This window comes from Malus domestica, chromosome 11 (genome assembly GCF_042453785.1).
Source record: "Malus domestica chromosome 11, GDT2T_hap1".
NCBI classification, from domain to species: Eukaryota; Viridiplantae; Streptophyta; class Magnoliopsida; order Rosales; family Rosaceae; genus Malus; species Malus domestica.
The window spans coordinates 31,193,469-31,214,246 of record NC_091671.1 but is presented as its reverse complement, the minus strand read 5'-3'; the positions used below and the strand labels follow the sequence as shown (position 1 = coordinate 31,214,246).

The 20,778-nt window shown below is 39.2% G+C and overlaps 2 protein-coding genes across 2 annotated transcripts; both read left to right on the top strand.

Annotated features, from left to right (window-relative positions):
• The first annotated feature begins 4,492 nt into the window (after positions 1-4,492).
• LOC139189526 (uncharacterized) lies at positions 4,493-5,056 on the top strand. The gene has a single exon (XM_070808492.1). It carries the CDS (start codon positions 4,493-4,495, stop codon positions 5,054-5,056), a length of 564 nt encoding a protein of 187 aa, XP_070664593.1.
• Positions 5,057-14,031: 8,975 nt separating this feature from the next.
• Positions 14,032-15,390, top strand: LOC103413259 (aspartic proteinase nepenthesin-2-like). Its single transcript, XM_008351736.2, has one exon. The coding sequence runs from the start codon at positions 14,032-14,034 to the stop codon at positions 15,388-15,390; it is 1,359 nt and encodes a 452-aa protein (XP_008349958.2).
• The last annotated feature ends 5,388 nt before the right edge of the window (positions 15,391-20,778 follow it).

Here is a 20,778-nt window from a genome sequence, read left to right as displayed (position 1 = left end):
AAAGTATTCCATCAACTTTCTCTAGTATAAACTATACGTTTCTTTTTTTGGTCAGAGTACGTTTCTGTTCCTATAAGGTGCTTTTCTAGGTGGGGATATGCTGTGTTCTGTGTAGCGTGAAGGGTGATGCCAATTATGTCGATGGATTCTCTACTATCTTAATCTATATTCTTTTCTCTCTCTTACTTGAACAGTTAAAGTTAAGTTACGTTAATATTTTATATTAATATTTTATGGTTAATAAGACAAAAATAATGTGTGAGAGAAGGGGAGTGAAGAAGATGAGAATAAAATGAGAGAGAATCATATTCCAATAATGTCTTGCCTTGTCAATATGTAAGTATGCTAGTGTAGTTGAGGAAAATAGCTCAAAGAAGCATCTTCATACCTTCATTAAAAGGAATGTCAACTTATTATAGTCAACGCAGGGATGTGGAGGAAGCTAGAATAGCTAGAGAACTGGCCTTTGATGCAGGGCTCATAGGTTCGGGGGGTGTGGTGGCTACTGGGACAGCCAATGTTGTCCTCCACGAAATGCAAAAGCAAGAGGAAAGTTTGAATACGGTGGCTATCAGGGACTGACCAAGGATTCGACCTAAATATCTTGCCAATTGTTGCCAAGGGTACAGAATGTGGGCAGACTAACAGGGAAATGAATGTAACTGACCAAATGAGTGGAAAAGCTAGCATTAAGGAGGACCAGGTTATGGGGGACGACCCGTTTGAATTAGCACCCATCATTGAGGTTGTTATGAACGAGCACAAAAGGAAAAAACAAGTGCATCATGAGGTGGAGTATACTGAACCTGATCTTTATGTAGAGCCAGTCCACACCAAGCCAAGGATGAGCTTTGTTATCGAGGCGGAAGAGACCAACCGTAAGGGGTCTCCCAAGTCCCCATGAAGCTAATCACGTGAAACTGTCAGGGTATTGGGGGTAACCTGACAGTTGACAACCTATTGGAGTAGAATCGACTCCACACCCCTGACATAGTGATCATATTGGAAACAAAGAACAACAGTAGTCGCTATGGATATTTAAGAAAGAGTTTGGGTTTGGATTACCTGCATGCTGTGGAACCGAAAGGTATGGGAGGAGGTCTCTGCGAATTTTGGAGCAACGCTGCACTGGTGGTTGCGGTAAAGTCTGATGACTTTGTGATTGAAGTTAGACTGTGGGATGAGAGCAACAAATGTCAATGGCGACTTTTTGGCATTTATGCTAGCACTACTGAGAAGAAACGGAAAGACCAATGGATGCACCTGAGTAAAAGGCTAGAGAAAGACAAGGATAAATGTCTCCTCATCGGGGATTTTAACGACATCCTGAGTAACGAGGAAAAAGAAGGTGGAAACCAGAGAATGGCATTTAGCATGCAGGACTTCAGGGACTTTGTGGCTCAGAATGAGCTAATGGACCTTGGATATGAAGGATACCCGTTCACATGGCGGAACAATCAGGAGGCTAGGCCAATCCAATAGCGGCTTGATCGTGGTCTAGCTATCTTGGGATGGCATGACCTCTACCCTGATACCACTATCAGGCACGTTGTTCTAGAAGGCTCCGACCATGCTCTACTCCTCATGTATACGGAGAAAGTTAAGGCGTGGACAGGCAGGAAATTTTCCTTCGATGCCCGGTGGAGTAAAATGGAAGAGTGTCGTGATTTGGTGGCAGGGGAATGGTGGGATAGACTTGAGGGATCACACGCATTCCGATTTTGTGAAAAAATGAAAAAGCTCCAGAGAACTCTCAATGAGTGGTACAGAGGGAGAGGGAGAAATTCTAAGAAATCCATCGAACTACTGAAAGAGGAAATCAGAGCAGCTTACAAATCCTGTGATTTTACTACGAATGAGGTCAAACTGAGAAGGAGCTCAGGACTGCCCACAAAAACGAGGAGACCTATTGGAAGACGAAGTCTAGGAACCAATGGCTCAAAGAGGGTGACAAGAACACTAAATTCTTTCACACAAAAACAATGAAAATACGGAAATCCAACCAAATTCGGGGCTTGATGGACGAGAAGGGGGTGTGGAAGGAGAATGAGACTGAGATCAGCTCAATTGTGACCTCCTATTTCTCGGATTTATTCCGAACCGGCAGCCCTGTTCAAATTGATATCCTTGACAACGGCTTGGAGCCACGGGTGACTCATGAGGATAACTTGGCCCTGACTGCTCCGGTCACTGAGGAAGAAATTATTGTGGCGGCATTTCAAATCCCTCCGACTAGAGCCCTCGAGCTCGATGGTTTCTCTGGTTATTTTTACCAGGACCATTGGAACACTGTAGGGAAAGATGTAATCAGGATCATCAAAGCTTTTTGGCATTCAGGTGTGCTACTGTGGAAACTTAATCATACCAACCTAGTGCTTATTCCAAAGGTTAAGTGTCCGAAGAACATGACTCAATACCGGCCAATAGCGCTCTGCAGTGTGATCTACAAGATTCTTGCCAAGGTCCTTACGAACAGATTGAAATTGGTGATACCTAAAGTGATTAGCGAGAACCAATCTGCCTTCGTTGCTGGGAAGCAAATTCAAGATAATATCCTGGTTGTGCACGAGATCCTTCATTCGCTTCTCCATAAAAAAAAGGATGACCAGGCCGGGATAGCTATTAAACTGGACATGGCTAAGGCATACGACCGCATGAAGTGGGAATTTCTGCTCTCTATGATGGCTAAGTTGGGTTTTGCGCCTCTATTTTGCAGCTGGATAAAGGAATGCATATCTTATACATCCTTCAGTATTATAATAAATGGAACCCCGACTGGTTATATTCTGCTAGAGAAGGGGTTAAGGCAAGGTGACCTCCTATCTCCATATCTATTTCTTTTGTGCACTGAAGGTTTGTCTATGTTGATAAAAAATGGTTTGGAAAAGGGTGCAATCAACGAGTATAGAGTGTCACCAGACGGAACCCCGATCACCCATTTGTTCTTCGCGGACAACTCGGTTCTGTTTGGTAAGGCCACGGCTGAGGAGGCACAAGGGTTTTTGGATATACTGAAGAATTATGCCAGGGGTCTAGGCAGGAGCTCAATCTGTCTAAGAGCTCAATTTTCTTTAGATCAAAAACTCGGAACTGTACTAGGTTGGAAATAGGGATGACTATGGGTATTCAATGCAAGGTGGGGTTTGGGAAGTATCTTGGTTTGCAGGCCAACTTTGGACATTCAAAAAAAGTTGTATTTAAGGAGGTTAGGGATAGACTTGAGACCCGTATGACCGGTTGGGCCGAACAATTTTTATCCCAAGCAGGGAAGGAAACTCTGGTTAAGGCGGTGGCCATGGCTATGCCAAACCATGCTATAAGCTGCTTCAAGCTACCTATTGGGGTGTGCAGAGACATTGAGAAAGCTATCCATAATTTTTGGTAGAGTGGCAGTGATTAGCGCAAAGGGATTCATTGGATCTCTTGGGACTGCCTAAAGAAGCAAAACCGGTCATGAGGGTTGGGGTTTAGAGATATCTAATGCTTCAACTTAGCCTTCCTTGCCAAGATTGGCTGGTGTCTAATTCAGAACCCTTTGCCCCTGCTCGCAACAATCCTGAGGGATAAATACTTCCTAGAGAAAAGCCTTTTGGAGGCTGGTAAGGGGAGGAACACATCTTGGGGTTGGAAAGGGATCTTCGACGCTTGCAAAGTGCTGCGGAATGGGCTGAGATGGAGAGTGGGAAACAACACTCAGATTAATATAAGAGAGGACCCTTGGTTCCATAAACCTTCTACTTTCAAAGTTCAACCCCGGGATAATCTACTGGGCTGCATAGTGAGTGACCTCATAGACCCGGTCACAAAATCTTGGAAGGTTGACTGGATTACGGCGGGTTTCAATCGGGATGATGTGGCTCTGATTTTAAGCATTCCCTTAAGCAGGACTGGCTGCCTGGATAGATTAGTTTAGCATTATAATGTGAACAGTGAATACTCGGTTCGATTCGGGTATGGGGTGGCAGTGAACCTTATGGAGAACGGCGATTTGGGAAGAAAAGGACGCGGAGCCCCTAGTGAAAGATAGAAGAACAATCAGGTATGGAATCAAATTTAGAAGTTGAAAGTGCCAAATAAAATAAAAATCTTCATATGGCACTGTTGTAATAGAGTTGTGGCGGTTAAACATAATCTTCAACGACGGTGCATGAGGATCGATAATGTCTGTGGGGTCTGTGGTGCAGCGGAGGAGACGAAAAATCATCTTTTTTTTTTCTGTTGTGAGCTAAGCCACCTATTCTGGTTTTGCTCTCCCCTACATCTAAACTCCCATGAGTTGGCTGGCGTGGAATTTTTGGCTAATTGAGAGATCTTCTATAAAAGTGTCAAGGGTAGGGTGGAAGCTAATGAGATTATGTAGGAATTTGCCTTCGGCCTCTCAAGATTGTGGAAAAATAGGAACGAGACTGTGTTTAATGGTAAGCAAAAACAGCCCTTGGAGGTTTTGAACATCTGGAGGAGGAATTTATCCGAGTTCAGAGACGCCACGCCCATGGAGTTAGGTGGTGACTACCCAGCTTGTGACTCGGAGACATGGGTTGCGGGGCGACGGGGTGCGCCTTGGACGAAACCTGAGTTTGGGTTTATAAAAGTCAATACTAATGCTGCTTGGTGCAAGAATACTCTTCGGATGGGTGTGGGATGGGTGTGCCATGATTTTGCAGGAATGATCCAAGCAGTAGGTGGGTCGGGCACCGGTCTCTGTCATTCTGCTGCGGCGGGAGAAGCTTATGCCATTCGCGAGGCTATTTTGGCTTGCACAAATCTCGGCTTTAACAAAATCATCATTGAATTTGACACAAAGTCGATCATCAAGATGCTCAGGAAGGAATTGCCGGATTTTAGTCTGGATTGTATTCTTGGGGATATTGAGGTTCTAGCATGCAGGTTGACATCGGTTTCGTTCGCCTCTATGTCTAAGGAGAGCAATTCTGCTGCTCACTCAGTTGCTAAGTACGTTTTCAAGCAAAGTCAAGAGTTTATCTGGGACTGTATTGGCCCGGATTTTTTGTTTAACACTCTTGCTAAGGATGTAAACATTTCTATGCGTATTTAATGCACCTCTATCTTGGGAAAAAAAAATTATAATAGTCAAATTACAATTGATAGCTAATGTAGCAATCTGAAGTTTTATATCAAATTTTGTACTTCTCAAACCAAATTGTCAAATATTATTTTCTTATTTAAATTGAGCTTTAAATAGTTGTAATTATTAAAAAAATGTTGAAACAAAATTTATATTGGTTAAAATGTTAGTAAAATAAGGGGCACATCATTAAAATTAATTAAAAATATATTTGACATTGATATCAAATTTGACTCCTAATCACAAAGCGTTCAAATCCAGTCAACAAATAACACTTCAGTTTGTAGACTTTTGATGTCAAATATGTACAATGACATTCCACTTAAGATTTTGACATCTTATTTGGAGATGCTCTCAGAAGCCGTAACTTACAAGAACATCTATGATCATAATGTGAAGTATTTATTTAATAACACAGTGTCATGTATTGATAAAAATAAAATAAAATAAAATACAGTGCCATGTATTAAATTTTTTACCCATATCATTGGTTTATTAAAATAAGACGTCACGGTAGCGGTGCCTATTTCATAAAAGTCTTCTTTCGAATGTGGATCTTTAGCTAATTTAAATAAAAGTGCACAAATTGGCAAGAGACTCTCTATCCGTTCTATATTCTAGTTTTGTGAACAATTGTTCTTTTGACTTTAAAGAGAAGGAGAGAGAATTTAAAATGCTATTAAAATATTTAGAGTGTTAAAATAGATAGTATTGTTAGAGATGTTAAGTTAAATTGTGAAGTGAAAATAATTTTTTGACACTATTCACTAGCCAAACTAACAAGATTTTAAACAATTGTTCTTTGACTTCAATACACTACACTCCAAGTTCAAATCTTCTTCCTCTTATTAGTATAAATTCGTGTAAAATATCACTTGTAATAATAAACATAAAACTACCCAATCTTTATGGAATTTTTAAGTTGTCCACGAAATTGTCAACATATTTAAACTCATACACGAACTCCTTATAACAATGCCATGGTGGTAGATATTCAATGAGTGAGTTTAACTTAATGAAGAAGATATATTAGATAGGGTTTTAAAAAATCAACTTCAATCACGCTCTTTATCCACTTTTTAAAATAGAGATTGTTCTACGTGCTCTTAAATCTAGAGAGAGGAACTCTTAGTGGGTTTCTATAATTAATGCTCATTTTATCAACATTATTTAAAATGAGTGTTCTAAAAAAAAAAACATAGACGCTATGCGGTTGGCCACGTCACAATTAATTTTAAGCCTTTTGAAAATCAAGTGGGTCATATAGGTAGGCTAAGTGACTATTTTTTGTTTTTCTTAAATGTCTTAGGGTCACAACTCTCTCTCTCTCAAACTGAAAAAGAAAACTCATATACTCTCTCTTTACGATTGCTTGTGTCCTGCTCAACCGTAGTCTATTTTGTAACATCTCACATCGCCTAGGAAAGTGGATCTTGTAAGTATTATATGCATATTCTCATCTCTACCTAGCACGAGGCCTTTTGGGAGTTCACTGACTTTGGGTTCCATTGGAATTTCGAAGTTAAGCGAGTTCGGGTGAGAGCATTTCCATGATGGGTGACCCATTGGGAAGTTCTTGTGTGAGTTCCCAGAAACAAAATCATGAAGGCGTGGTTGGGGCCCAAAGCGGACAATATCATTCTACGGCGGAGTCGAGCCCGGGATGTGGTGGGGGCCTGGGCCGAGATGTGATAATTTGATATCAGAGCCAATCCTTGGTTGGAAGTGTGCCGATGAGGCGTCGGGCCCCTAAGGAGGGTAGATTGTAACATCCCACATCGCCCAGAGGAGTGGATTCTGTAAGCCTTATATGTATATTTTCATCTTTACCTAGCACGAGGCCTTTTGAGAGCTTACTGGCTTAGGGTTCCATTGGAACTCCGAAGTTAAGCGAGTTTGTACTAGAGCAATCCCATGATAGGTGACCCACTGGGAAGTTTTCGTGTGAGTTCCCAGAAACAAAACTATAAGGGAGTGGTCTGGGCCCAAAGGGGACAATATCGTGCTACGGTGGAGTCGAGTCCAGTATGTGGTGGGGGCCCGGGCTGGGATGTGACATATTTGATATCCATATTTCAATAAATTACAGTGCTTTATAATTTATATTCTTCCATTCCATTTTATGTTTATCAATACAAGTTTAGTTTTTATTTTTTCCTTCAAAAATACGTAGGCACTTATTATATTTTCTATAATATATTTATTTAAAAAAAAAAAAACCCATTAGGCCTTTAGAGCATCTTAAGGTCATCTCCAACCGAAATGGCTAAATATATATAGTCTCGTCCAGAATTATAGCCATAAAAAAATTATTTTTAAATGAACAATGTCATACTACACTCATATACAATCTCCAACTGAATGAGCTAAATATAGCCCCTCAGTAATTTATTAGTTTTAAGTTTATACTTTAAAATTTATTTGTTATTTTAGTTAAAATACCTTAGATAATTTCAAATCTAGCCATTGAATTTGAATCAATCATTGCAACTAAGGAGATGGGCCCCAAAAACATGGCTAAGAGGAGAGCTACATTTGGCCAAATAATGGTATGTGAACCCCATACAATTATAGCCCAACCATCAGTTGAAGATTGATTTTTGAGCAAATCAGGTCATTTTTTAACTTTTAGACCTTTGGCCCTCTCCACTGCCTGAGTGGAATGCCACGTAATAACCGATATGTCAATCTGTACATTGACATAGAAATTGTTTGCTGCTAATTTACATAGGAGAAAATCTGGTGTCTTATTATTTTTTAAATGTTTTGTTGTGTTGGCCCTAACAATGCACCAGTCATGAAGATTGATTTGTTTTTAAGAGTGGGTCCTGCAGATATTAATTGAATATAAAAAAATATAGGGGTTTGAGCAAAATGAAATTTGACATTGCCATATAAGTCTTCAAATTTACATTTGACAATTTTTAGGTGTCATAATTGACATGGGAAATGTCAAATACACCAACTAAGACTACAAAACATCGAGGTTTTCTCCAACATAGATGTCATACTTGGCATGGGAGCTGAGTCATTTGACTCCTTAATTTTTAGCTGTCATTTTTGCAATAAACAAAGATGGAGTCAAATGTCTTTTGTTGATGCAAAAAACCGGATGTCTTGGAACAACGTAAATCCGATCGCGAATCTGCAAGAAATGTAAATAACACAAGATATATCGTGGTTCACCCCAATGTTTGGGCTACGTCCACACTGATATTGTATTTATCTAAGAGGTGAGGGAGAGAACCTCTGTAATGTGAGAGGGGATGTGAGGAGGCTTCTGAGGGTGAGAGGGCCTAGGAATTGGCCTCCCTCAATTGTGAGGGTGAGGAGTCTTTTTATAGAATAAGGGCTCCTCACTTATTACGTATTTGCCCCTTCCTTTATTACATAATTACATTTAAGTCCCCCAAGTATTTGTACGAGATCTAAATACGGAGGCCCTAAGTATGGTATAAACAGTAGTCCCCCAAGTTTTCAGTCAAGAGAGTCTTTTGGCTAGAGACTTGAAATTCAGTCCATGTGTGGGCCGAAGTAACTAGTTGTTGTCTTGAACTAATGCTCGATATGAGGCGGTGCTCAATATGAAATGATGCTCAACTAGAAGTAGCACATGCTGCGAGGTTGCTCGGCTCGTGGCTTATGTTGCCTTGGTTGGCTTGGCTTGTGGCGTTGAAGGTGAGGGAGTCCCTTTTATAGAATAAGGGCTCGCTCCTCAATACATGAATGATGGGCTAGAGTTGATGCTCTCTAATGATGGTGAGGGAGTCCCTTTTATAGAATAAAGGCTCCTTCCTCAATACATAAATGATGGGTTAGGAGTGATGCTCACGGCAGGGAAGTTGCTTAGCTGGCGGTGATGCTCTCTAATGAAGGTGAGAGAGTCCCTTTTATAAAATAAGGGCCCGCTTCTCAATACATGAATAATGGGTGCTCTCTAATGAAAGTGAGGGAGTCCCTTTTATAGAATAAGGGCTCGCTCCTCAATACATAAGTGATGAGTTAAGTCCCCCGAGTATTTTTCATGAGGCCCAATATATGGTACATAATGTAGTCCTCCAAGTCTTCGGTCAATAGAGTATGTTGGCTGGAGACTTCAAATTGAATCCATGATAGGCCGAAGTGGCGGTTATTCGGAGATGGTATTTGTATACTCTACACTGAAGCTTTGTAGGTGAAGCTTTTGCAAGTGAAGCTTTGAAGCTAGAGCTTTTGTTAATGAAGCTTTTGAAGCTGGAGCTCTCGTAAATGAAGCTTTTGAAGCTAGAGCTCTGTAAATTAAGCTTTTGAAGCTAGAGCTCTGTAAATGAAGCTTTTTGAAGCTAGAGCTTTTATAAATGAAGCTTTTGAAGCTAGAGCTTTTGTAAATGAAGCTTTTAAAGCTAGAGCTCTGTAAATGAAGCTTTTGAAGCTGGAGCTCTCGTAAATGAAGTTTTTGAAGCTAGAGCTCTTTAAATGAAGCTTTTGAAGCTAAAGCTCTGTAAATGAAGCTTTTGAAGCTGGAGCTCTTGTAAATGAAGCTTTTGAAGCTAGAGCTCTGTAAATGAAGCTTTTTGAAGATAGAGCTTTTGTAAATGAAGCTTTTAAAGCCGATTGACATGAGTGATGCTTATGAATGTTTATGTTGATTGATATGAGTGATGCTCGTGGATGTTGACATGAGTGATGCTCATGAATGTTGACATGGGTGATGCTCATGAATGTTTATGTATGATTGATATAAGTAATGCTCATGAATATTTATGTATGATTGACATGAGTAATTCTCATGTATAATTTGAAGTACTGGGCGTACTTTTGATCACCTGGTTGGCGATAATAGCGGCGGGGTGCCAAATAATTTTTTGTAGTACTGGGTGTACTTTTGGTTGCCTGGTTGGTGCTATTTTGGGCTTATGGGCCTTCGCTCTCCACACAACATTCCAGCCCATTTATTTTGGGCTTTGGGTTTTTTTTAATTACCCTCTGATGGGGTTTATACAGATGTCTCCGAAAGATAAGAAAACTAAATCACATCATACAAAAATAAGAAAAGCAATTCACATCATTCTGGTGGGGTGTTTATTCCTTGCTTTTGCTTTCTCTTTTCTTTTCTGCTTTGCTTTTGCTTTTGTTTCTCTTTCCCACTGCGTTTCTTTGCTCAAGTAGACATATCTTCTGGGCCTTCAGAAAGTGATTTCACATGGCTACCACCCTGTAAAGAAGATGCTCCTTGAAGCAGGAAAGCAAGAATGGTGAAGCTGGTCAGCTTGGTTATGGATCCAACGGCTGAGAAGCACAAAGATGCTCCTTTATTTGTATCCTGCTTTATCGGGGTGTGTGGTTGCTCTGCTTGTGCGTAGATCGAGCTGACATTCAACATACATTACTGTCATGGCCCAACTCAGACATTGCAAAGCAACCCTTGATTGCATAGTTCTCAGTGTCATTCAGCCACTTGTCGTGATGGCGCTTTGTGCCGAAAAGCAAAATGGCACTACCCCACAAAAAGAAATGGACACCAAGCTTGACAGCAAGTGAATGATCAAAAATCCTGATAACCTCGAAAAAAGCAAACTTTCGCAACTCAGCATCGACCCCTTTATCCGTAAGCCAGCCTTTGAAAATCCCACGATCTAGCAAGTAGGCAATTCTCTTTATGGTTATTTGCCGCTGCTGCTCCATGCTTTTTCTTCGAGTCCAAAACCCAGGTTTGAATTGGGTTATTCTGAACCGGTTTATTGGGTACCAGATTCTTGAACTAATTGCCGAACCAAGAGACGTCAAATTCGAAGAGGTCAAATCACTAACCAATCTGCTCGCCTCTACAACCTCCTGATTCGAAAGCATAGATGTCACATAGCCAGGCATAAGGGCATTCTCAGAAATGTAAGTGTTCTTGACGAGAATCGGAAGCAGCGAGAGAGCCACCATCCCGACGGTGGAGAAAACGATACTGAAGAAGAAACTGTGGTCCCACTCTTGCCTCGACCCGACTCATGAACTCAATAACCTTTCTTCTTCGTCGAGCTTCTTGTTGATGATCCCAACAGTGAAGTAAATGCTATCAGACGGCGGTAAATCGATACTGATCTCGTCGGTGTCGAACCAGAACAAGAACCTCTGGACCTGAATCCCCTTTAAGTTGATGATCGCCCCGTATGTGAGCTTGCCCGTTATGGTCTTTTCATAGTAGACCAAGTAATTGAACTGAATGTAGCAGGTCTTGGGCAAAATGACGAAATCGGCCGTCGTCAGAGAGCGTGTAGTTGGAGACCGACGACGATAAGAGACAGCAGGGGAGGCCGTATTCGGGTAAAATGTCGAAGACTGTGGGTGCGGAGTTAGAGAGAGAAAGAGAGAGACTTGGTAGGACAGAGAGAGAGAAGATGAGGATCAGGATTAGACCCAAATGGGAAGCCATATTCGGGTCGGGTGTTAGAGAAAAAACGTGGGTTTTGATAAAGTTTGGTGCTTTTTCATTTTGATGGGGAGGTGGCCAGGTTTCCATGGTGAAAATGGAAGCGGGGACAATGGAATTTTTGCCGCCGGAGGCACCGAGGGCAATGCGCTCACCAGGCTTAAATAACTGGTTTTCGACGATGACCTAATGAATCTCCTCCCCAAACACCTTGTAGAAACACTCCTTGCAAATCTGCTCTAGGGTTTTGGGTCTCTTAAGGGTGGCCCGTCTCTCATGACAGATGCAGCACTGGCGGCCCCCCGCCTTCTTCTGCTTGCCGTCGGCTGACGACTCCATTGAATGTGACGACACTCGGTCGAAGCTCAGGATCTGCGAACCAATAACGCATGTTCCTAGTTATAGCATTTGTTCGGCTCTCCTCTTCTTCCTTACTTTCAAGACACACGCACAATTTTGGGACATTCGTTTTCTGTGATTGAAATATACAGAGTAGATTGTACCCAAAATAAAAGAAGGTAGACACGGAGTAGGTTTCTTTTTTGTTTCTGGGTTTTTGTGATTTTGCAGATTCAAGGTGGAGGTGAAAAAATGAAAGAGAACCAACACAACTTTTCGTATCGATTCCCACAGACGGCGCCAAATGTTGATGCATAAAACCGGATGTCTTGGAACAACGTAAATCCAACCGTGAATCTGCAAGAAATGTAAATAACACAAGATGTATCGTGGTTCACCCCAATGTTTGGGCTACGTCCACACTGATATTGTATTTATATGAGAGGTGAGGGAGAGAACCTCTGTAATGTGAGAGGGGATGTGAGGAGGCTTCTGAGGGTGAGAGGGGATGTGAGGAGGCTTCTGAGGGTGAGAGGGCCTAGGAATTGGCCTCCCTCAATTGTGAGGGTGAGGAGTCTTTTTATAGAATAAGGGCTCCTCACTTATTACATATTTGCCCCTTCCTTTATTACATAATTACATTTAAGTCCCCAAGTATTTGTACGAGATCCAAATACGGAGGCCCTAAGTATGGTATAAACATCTTTAATTTATTTTTAATGCATGGATCTCATAATTACAACCAAATGTCTTTAATTTATTTTATGCTCACCACCATAAACTATGGTGTATGCTCACCATACACCTAATCAATTGACACGTGTCATTTCATTTAATCTTGGTTAATTTTTTTCAAAATTGAAAAACTAACATTTAATGTGAAAGTTAACTAGAGTTAAGTGAAATGACACATGTTAATTGATTAGGTGTATGGTGAGCATACATCATAGTTTATGGTGGTGAGCAAAAATGCTCCTATTTTTTAATAGTTAATGTAGAGATGAGGCCCAATATATTTAATAAAATAAATATTTGACATCTATAGAAATTAAGAAGATTTTACATCTATATTCAATTGACCACATCTATTATCAAATAAAAATTTAACGTCTCTTTTGAGGATGCTTTTAGACACTAGATCTCAACCCATTGCCCAACTACTGCCCATCAATTTTTAGAACATAATTGTAAACAAATAATAGTTCTTATTAACAATTATCCTTTTAATATGTTGGTACTGTCGTCGTTCTAAGTAAACTAGTGGAACCGATTAGCAATGAAGAAAAAGGACAGGACTACTGGTGAAAAATTATCCAATATTAGACTAGAGAAAGACAGTTGAAAAATGAGAGAGAGAGAGAGAGAGAGAGAGAGAGAGAGAGAGAGAGAGAGAGAGAGAGGAATGTGATCAGTCAATCTTTGTTTTAACCACTATATCATTTGAAAGATTGTCCAAATGCACAACATGGTTCAGAAGGCAGAGGAGCCCCATCAGTGGAAATCAAATATTAAATGATACATCAAAAGAATGGGGTAGGATTCTCTCCCTTTATTTTTTTTTTCCTCTCATTTTCTTCTTTTCTATTTGAACAGTTACAATTAAGTTACGTAAACATCTTATATCATTTTTTTTTATAAAAAGAGAGACAAAATGGTAAGTGTGAAAAGAGGGGAGGGGAATAGAAGGGGAGAGAAGGGAAGGGTAGGAGGGGAGAGAATCCCACTCCTAAAAGAACATGCAGAAAGGAAGAAACCCAGAATGGTATGTTAAGAAATAAAGGGGACAATATTAAGATTTACATTAAAAAATATTACACAATACCAAAGAGAAATTTATATAAAATTCAATGCAAAATATTCAATGCTTTCAATTCTGGATAGATATTCGGGATTTTAAAGGGAATAACATAAGTGGTAAGTAAATTGTAAAAGTAGGTCAACTCTTATCTTACATGCATGCACCTTCTGTTTGAATTTTGGCTGAGACAGCATTCAATGAAAAACTGACGTACAACATTCAATAAAAAATCCTACCCAATTTGGCCGAGATAGCGTTTAAAAGTTTTTACAAAAAAAAGAAAAATGATTACGTAGTGTTTACACGATATGTCTAACATGCATGTACCGTAGTCAAGTCCTGCATTATTATAAAAGCACATATAACCAGTCACCAAGTAATTCATAGTCTCACTCTCCAAAACCAAAAATGGCTGGAGTCCAAGCTTTTGTTTCAACAATTCTCTTTCTTTCACTCATCACATTCTCCACATTCCATCCAACGCATTCAAAACCTAATGGTTTCAGCCTCCGGTTGATCCCTAGAGACTCACCGGAATCGCCTCTATACCCCGGAAACCTCACAGTACATGAACGTATCGAAAGATTGGTCAGGTTCTCGAAAGCCAGGGCGCGCTACGTGGAATTAACTTCCGGTTCAAATTCCACCGCAGACCTCAACCAAATAGAACTTACTTTGCTTCGTGACAACTTCTTCTATATCGTGCAGATTGCGCTTGGAACCCCAAAAGTCCCCCAGCTCCTGCTTCTCGACACTGGTGGTGGCCTAATTTGGACTCAGTGCCAGCCTTGTGTTGCATGTTACCCACAACAAGGTAATCCCATTTTCGATTCAACAACATCGAGCACATACCGAAAGCTTCCGTGCGACCACCCTCTGTGTTCAGGTGCCAATCCCCTTTACCAATGTGCTAACAATGAATGCGTCTACAATATTGGTTATGGTGGTGGCGCAACAACTCGAGGTGTTGCTTCCTTTGAAACATTCACATTTCCGACTGATACAGCCGAAAACGTGATCTTCGGTTGTTCGAAGGAAAACAGAAACATTCAGTTCTCAAAGAGTGGTTACATTTCGGGGGTAATGGGGTTGAGCTTGAGTCCGGATTCACTAGTGACCCAACTCGCTGATAAAACCAAAAAAACTTTCTCATACTGTTTGCTCCCTTTTACTGATGCACTAATAAACCCTGGTTTCGTTAAGTTTGGGGATGAAATACCATTACCAGCTGGAAATGTTTACACAAGTCCGTTTGTAACACCACCTGGACAACATTACTACTACCTAAATCTTTTGGATATAAGTGTTGGGTTGAAACGCCTAGGGTTTCCACCGGGTACCTTTACAATTGGGCAAGGTGGCACCGGTGGTTTCTTCATCGATTCTGGTGCCCTAATCCCTCAACTCAATACAGATGCCAGCGGACGCAATGCCTACAGGGAGGTGATGAGGGCATTTCAACAATGGTATGACGGTTTAAAACTTACAAGGATCGGTAAAGTGCCTGAAGGGCTGGCATTGTGCTACAAATATACGCCGGATTTCAATCAATTCGCCACATTAACGTACCATTTGCAAGATGCTAATTACGTCGTTGATGGGAAATATGCTCATGTCTTTAACAAAGATGCGGGGTACTTTTGCGTAGCAATGATGCCTGGAAATGGGAAGTCTATGCTTGGAGCATGGCATCAGCAGAATATGAGGGTCACCTACAATGGCAACATCAATTCACTTCAATTTTCGGTCGAGACTTGTCCTAGTTAATCCCCATCCTTAAACTTGCTTTTTCTTTCCTTTTTGTTAGTTTATCTTTGAGATTCTTGGTGCTGGTTTTTTCTTAATAATATGCAACAAGTTTATGGAACTGAGTTTTTGTTGTTCATTCTAACGTGAAACATCCTATCCTTATGTACACACCCCAGTTGTTTGGACCATAGTTGCATAATCTTGCAGCCAAGTTGCTCATAATTTTCACCGTTTACTTCCCGGACAACTCAGTTGTCCCGGACTATTTGAGGAAAATTGATCTTTGCATACAAGAAGGGGAAAGATAAGAGGGGAGGGATCGTTTGGTATGCAAACAAAACGGGACGGAACGGAATGGGACGAGACAGGACGAGACGGAATGGAGAGGGAGCAAAGATGCCCTCAGATGGAAATAAGGAGGAAGAAGAAGGAGACAGAGAGGTTATAATTTTGTGTTCCACGGATGTAGAACAAGTTGTTCCAGGGGGTGAGGCGGAACGAAAATTCACTCAAAATTCATCCCATGGAACAGCGCGTTCCACCTATTTTAGACGCACCAGACATGGAACGGAACACCTCATTTCACTCCGTTCTGTCCCGTCCCACGTACCAAACGGTACCTAACTGCAAAAGGCAAGCCTGCATTTCACTCTAATTAATTTGAATGCCTGGTTAATATGGGCCTAAAAAATAAAGTAATGAGTCTGATTTTGCTCACCTCCTAACTCAATTTATTTAGAATCTTGCCGTGTGTATAAAAAGCTAACTATGGTTACTGTGGTTTAATTTAATTAGTTCTTGTGGAAAAGAAAATTTATTTAATAATTAAGAAAATAAACTTACCTTTTAATCTTTCTTAATATAGCATAATTGGTTGATAATTTAATTGTCCAATATTCCTTACAAATCTCCTGCATCTTACGTTCGAAAAGAAGGATCCGGCTTCTCTGCCCTCCCACTTCCCATACACTCTTATCCCCTCCTATTTTGTACAGTCACGGTTAAGCCACATAAACATTTTATATGGATTTTTTTATAGATATAATAAGATAAAAAGCAATAGTAATATAAAATGTTGACGTGGCTTAACCGTGACCGCACAAATAGAAGGGAATGAGAGTGTATGGGAAGTGGGAGGACAGAGAAGCCAGGTCCTTCAAAAACCTTGCAGTTCATATCATGACTTTAATTACATTCATCTTACACAATTTAGAACTAGACTAGCTCTAATTCCAACATTAAAGTATTGGAAAAACTCATTTAAGCAAAATAATAATAATAATAATCCACTTTGAACTTTGTTAGGGCTAGTTTGGTATTACTGTTCTTTTGAAAAAAAAAAAAAAAAAAAAAAAAAAACTGTTTGTGATGTGCTTTGATAATAAATAGCTGTAAAATAAAGTTGTTAAGTGTATAGTAAATTTTTTTTTTTGTAAAAGTGCTTTTAATAAAATGAAAAAAAAAAACAATGTCTGAGTGTCACATCCCGGGCCTGCTCCACCACCGTAGCATGATATTGTCCACTTTGGGCCCCTACTACACCCTTACGATTTTGTTTCTAGGAACTCAGACGAGAACTTCCCAGTGGGTCACCCATCATGGGAGTGCTCTGACCCTCTTCTTGCTTAACTTCGAAGTTCCTACGGAACCCGAAGCTAGTGAGCTCCCAAAAGGCCTTGTGCTAGGTAGGGATGAGAATATACATTTAAGGATGACTCCCCTGGGCAATGTGGGATGTTACACTGAGTATATTGTAAATTTTTATATAAATTACTTTGAATATGTTAAATGACTAAAAATGATATATTACTTAATGGGCCAAATTCTTTTCATGATCCCTGTGGTGACACGTCACTTTCAATGTGACCCTCGTGGTAAAAAAAGCTTTTAACTAAACCCTTGTGGTGGGCCTTATTAGCAATTGAGGTCCAAATCCAAATTTCCATTAGTCTTATGTTAAATAAACTCACGTGACTATCACATGAAGGGTCAAATTCGTCATTTCAATCCAAATTACATCTTATTTAATGGATATCTAGTATAATTTAGGGTTTAACTGGAATTAGATTTTACAGAAGGAAAAAAAAGCTTGAACGCGAAGACTAAAACTAAACCTGTACAACCACATCAATGGTTAGGAGAAGAGGTGAAGGTGAAGTCATGTCTAATTTCTTAGGTATGATTTAATTTCGTTTGGAAATCATAATACTTCTAATATACCATTGTTTTTTTTAATGCCAACACGTCTTTGATCATGAGTTAGAGTCTTAATCTTACTTGAATTTTCATTCTTGTATCAATTTGTACCAGTTTGAATGCATAAATGCCTTTCTGTTTTGTCTTTAATTGGTAATGTGGTTTTATGCAGGCCCTAGTCGGCCAGTACACAACCTTTCAATTTTTTTTCTTAATCTTCTTTGAATTTTATTTCTTTAACTTTTTTACTCTCTTAAAGTTCATATGCGGAGGAAAGACCTGAAGATTGAATTTTCTGCAATGCCTTTCACCCATTGTCTTTAATTCTACAAAGCCTTTCACCCGTCTGAATACATACATAATGCATTTCACCTATTGTCTTTAACTCTTTAAGTTATTCTTGTGCATATGTGATTTTTCTACATTATATAGGTTGAGATACATGTGCTATCAAATTGGGGTGATGGTTAGTGACGGTGCAGAAGACCCACTAGTGGCTATGGCAGTGGTTGGGAGCCTGAGATGAGATACGAGAACTTATGGATTTTTTTTTATCTTTACAACTTTCTTTTATTTGTAATTTTATTTTAATTCAATCGTGTTTTTGTCTTTTTATTTTCCAAAATAAATAAACTTAATTTTGACTGATCCACATGTGATAGTCACATGATTTTATTTAATGAAAGACTAATGGAACTTTAGATTTGGACCTCAATTGCTAACCGGGTTCACCATGGGAGTTTAATTAATAGTTTTTTCATCACAAAGGGTCACATTGAAAGTGGCGTGCCACCACAAGGACCACAAAAAAAAATTTGGCCTACTTAATGTGATATAATAATTGTTAAAGACAATAATGTAGAGGCAAATATTGTAATTTTGTAAAACATACGAGGGTATACTTGTCATTTGAAAAGTTCATTAAATGAGCGTTGATTATTATGCTTTAAAAAGAAAAACAAACACTTTTATAGAAGCATGATAAACACTGCTTCTACTTTTCTACTTTCATTGATAACAATTTTTTTTTAATTTTTTTTTTTTTTTTACCGAACACATTTAATGTTCCAAATTTTTGAATAAGCTATTTTTTTTTAAAGCACCACAACCCCAAACCAACCCTTACTTTCTGCTTATTTAAAATTGTATAGGTACAAATAACTAAGCAAAATTTTGGAAGTCATTAGGGTTTTTATCACAAGAAGTCTTTGAAATTGACGCAAACCATCAAGATGGTTCGGCCTGAAAATGAAAATCAATCAATGTAATCCCTGAAAATGGTTGTTGCAAATCAATGTGGAACCCACCTCAACCGCTTCCCTTCAACCCAACCTCTGATCGACACCAAGCCAACAAACACCAGTCCCCCATCACAACCTCCGATCCCAATTTTGAGACAACGAGACAACCTAAGAACGAAGAATATTTTAGACAAGCATGGATGATGTTCTCGGCTCGGTCATTGCATATGATCTCCTCTGCTCCAAGCTTGCCCATGGCTCTCTCTCTCTCCTTGCACGAATTGAGTCTTCCTCATCGTGAAAATAATAGCTTTAATTGTTTTTGTTCAACTGCTTTTACTTTTTTATTTAATCATTTTGAACTTAGTTTTAAATTATTTTAAATTAGGTTTTTATAAAGTTTTTAATAACTTATCCATGTGGCAATATTTGTGGGGTCTACATATGTGCCAAATCAACATACTAACAGAAATTTTGATGGAATTCCAACGGAAGGAACACATTGATTTCCAACACTCATATTTAAGGACTACACTAATTGATTTTCATTTTCAGGGACCATCTTGATGATATAGGTCAATTTCAGGGACTACTTGTGATAAAAACCTAAATCATTATGATTGTTTTTGTACGTAGTTATGTAATTTTATTAAGTATTGTTCTTAGGCTAATGTTTTGTATGCTCTCGTGGATCCATGTTGTAATTTAATTTTTCTTTTCTCAAAATAAAGTAAAAAATATTTGGAATCCTGAATCAAATGATTCAAATCGCATTAGAAAAAGAAAAAAAAAAGAAAAGAGAGGACCAACTATGTTTGGACGAGAGACTCTTAACATATTAAGGAAGTAGGAAGCTTTAGACTCAATTGTTAAAAATGCATTAAAAACGCCAATGTATTACTCAAACACTACAAAGTTACTAATTATATACACTAGGCATGCACTACAACGACACTAGTCAATCGAAAGGTCTCTCAAATGCATTGCATCTAACCATTTTCACGTCTCCCTTTCTAATCTTTATAGTGCATTCCCAAAAAGTTTAGTCAAGTTTCAAGAAACTTTGAAGCCCTTTATCCAAACATAGTATATATAAATGCAGCAAGCCAAACGTAGGCAATTTAGATCGGTGACGTGGAGACTAGAGCATTTGCATATGTATCCTACTACTGAATGACACGTTTAGAGATTAAGGAATCGTGGAACATAGAAGTAAGAGAAGTAGGGAAGGAGAATCGGATGAATAACTCCCCTACTTAATCTCGTTCTTGGATTTCAAAGTGTTTGATCACTAATTTTGAGGTGAGACCCACGTACAATTTGGTTCCTAGTTAGCTTATGTGTCAATAAGCATAGAATAATTAGAAATTGAAATGATTTTCTTTCTTTGCATTTCAGGTAAATAAACATGTCATTATAGTCCGCAAATGAAAATACGTAAATTGTCTACTTCAATGTGTTAGAAAAGGGCAAAGATGCTGGTAACTTCAGTTATTTTCAGGAATGTCTCTACAGGAATCATAGAGCAAAACAGACGAACCCTAAATTATATTGGGAAATGGAAATGGTTCAAATGAAGAAGGTTTGAGGTCCTAGACTGAAATCAGTGTGTTTTTTCAGTACATCGATTACACTAGGGGAGAAGAAGTTCGACTAAGCCACACAATGGACAATTTAATTTGGTATCGAATTCACCATCCACAAGATTCGAACCTAACACCCTTCACTTACAAATAAAGAAGAATACCATCGGACCGTAGCAGAGTGACAATTAGAATCAGTTAGTAATCACGAGAGTCGTCAAACTATTTATAAGCTTACATAAAGACCCTTAACTTCTGATGTTGGACAATAGCTATATTACCACATGCTCCCACACATGGCGACACATCAAGGGACTGTTTTTGCGAAGGAAAAGACAAACAATAACAATTTATCTAGGGTTTTGTAATAGCAAATCCATCAGAAA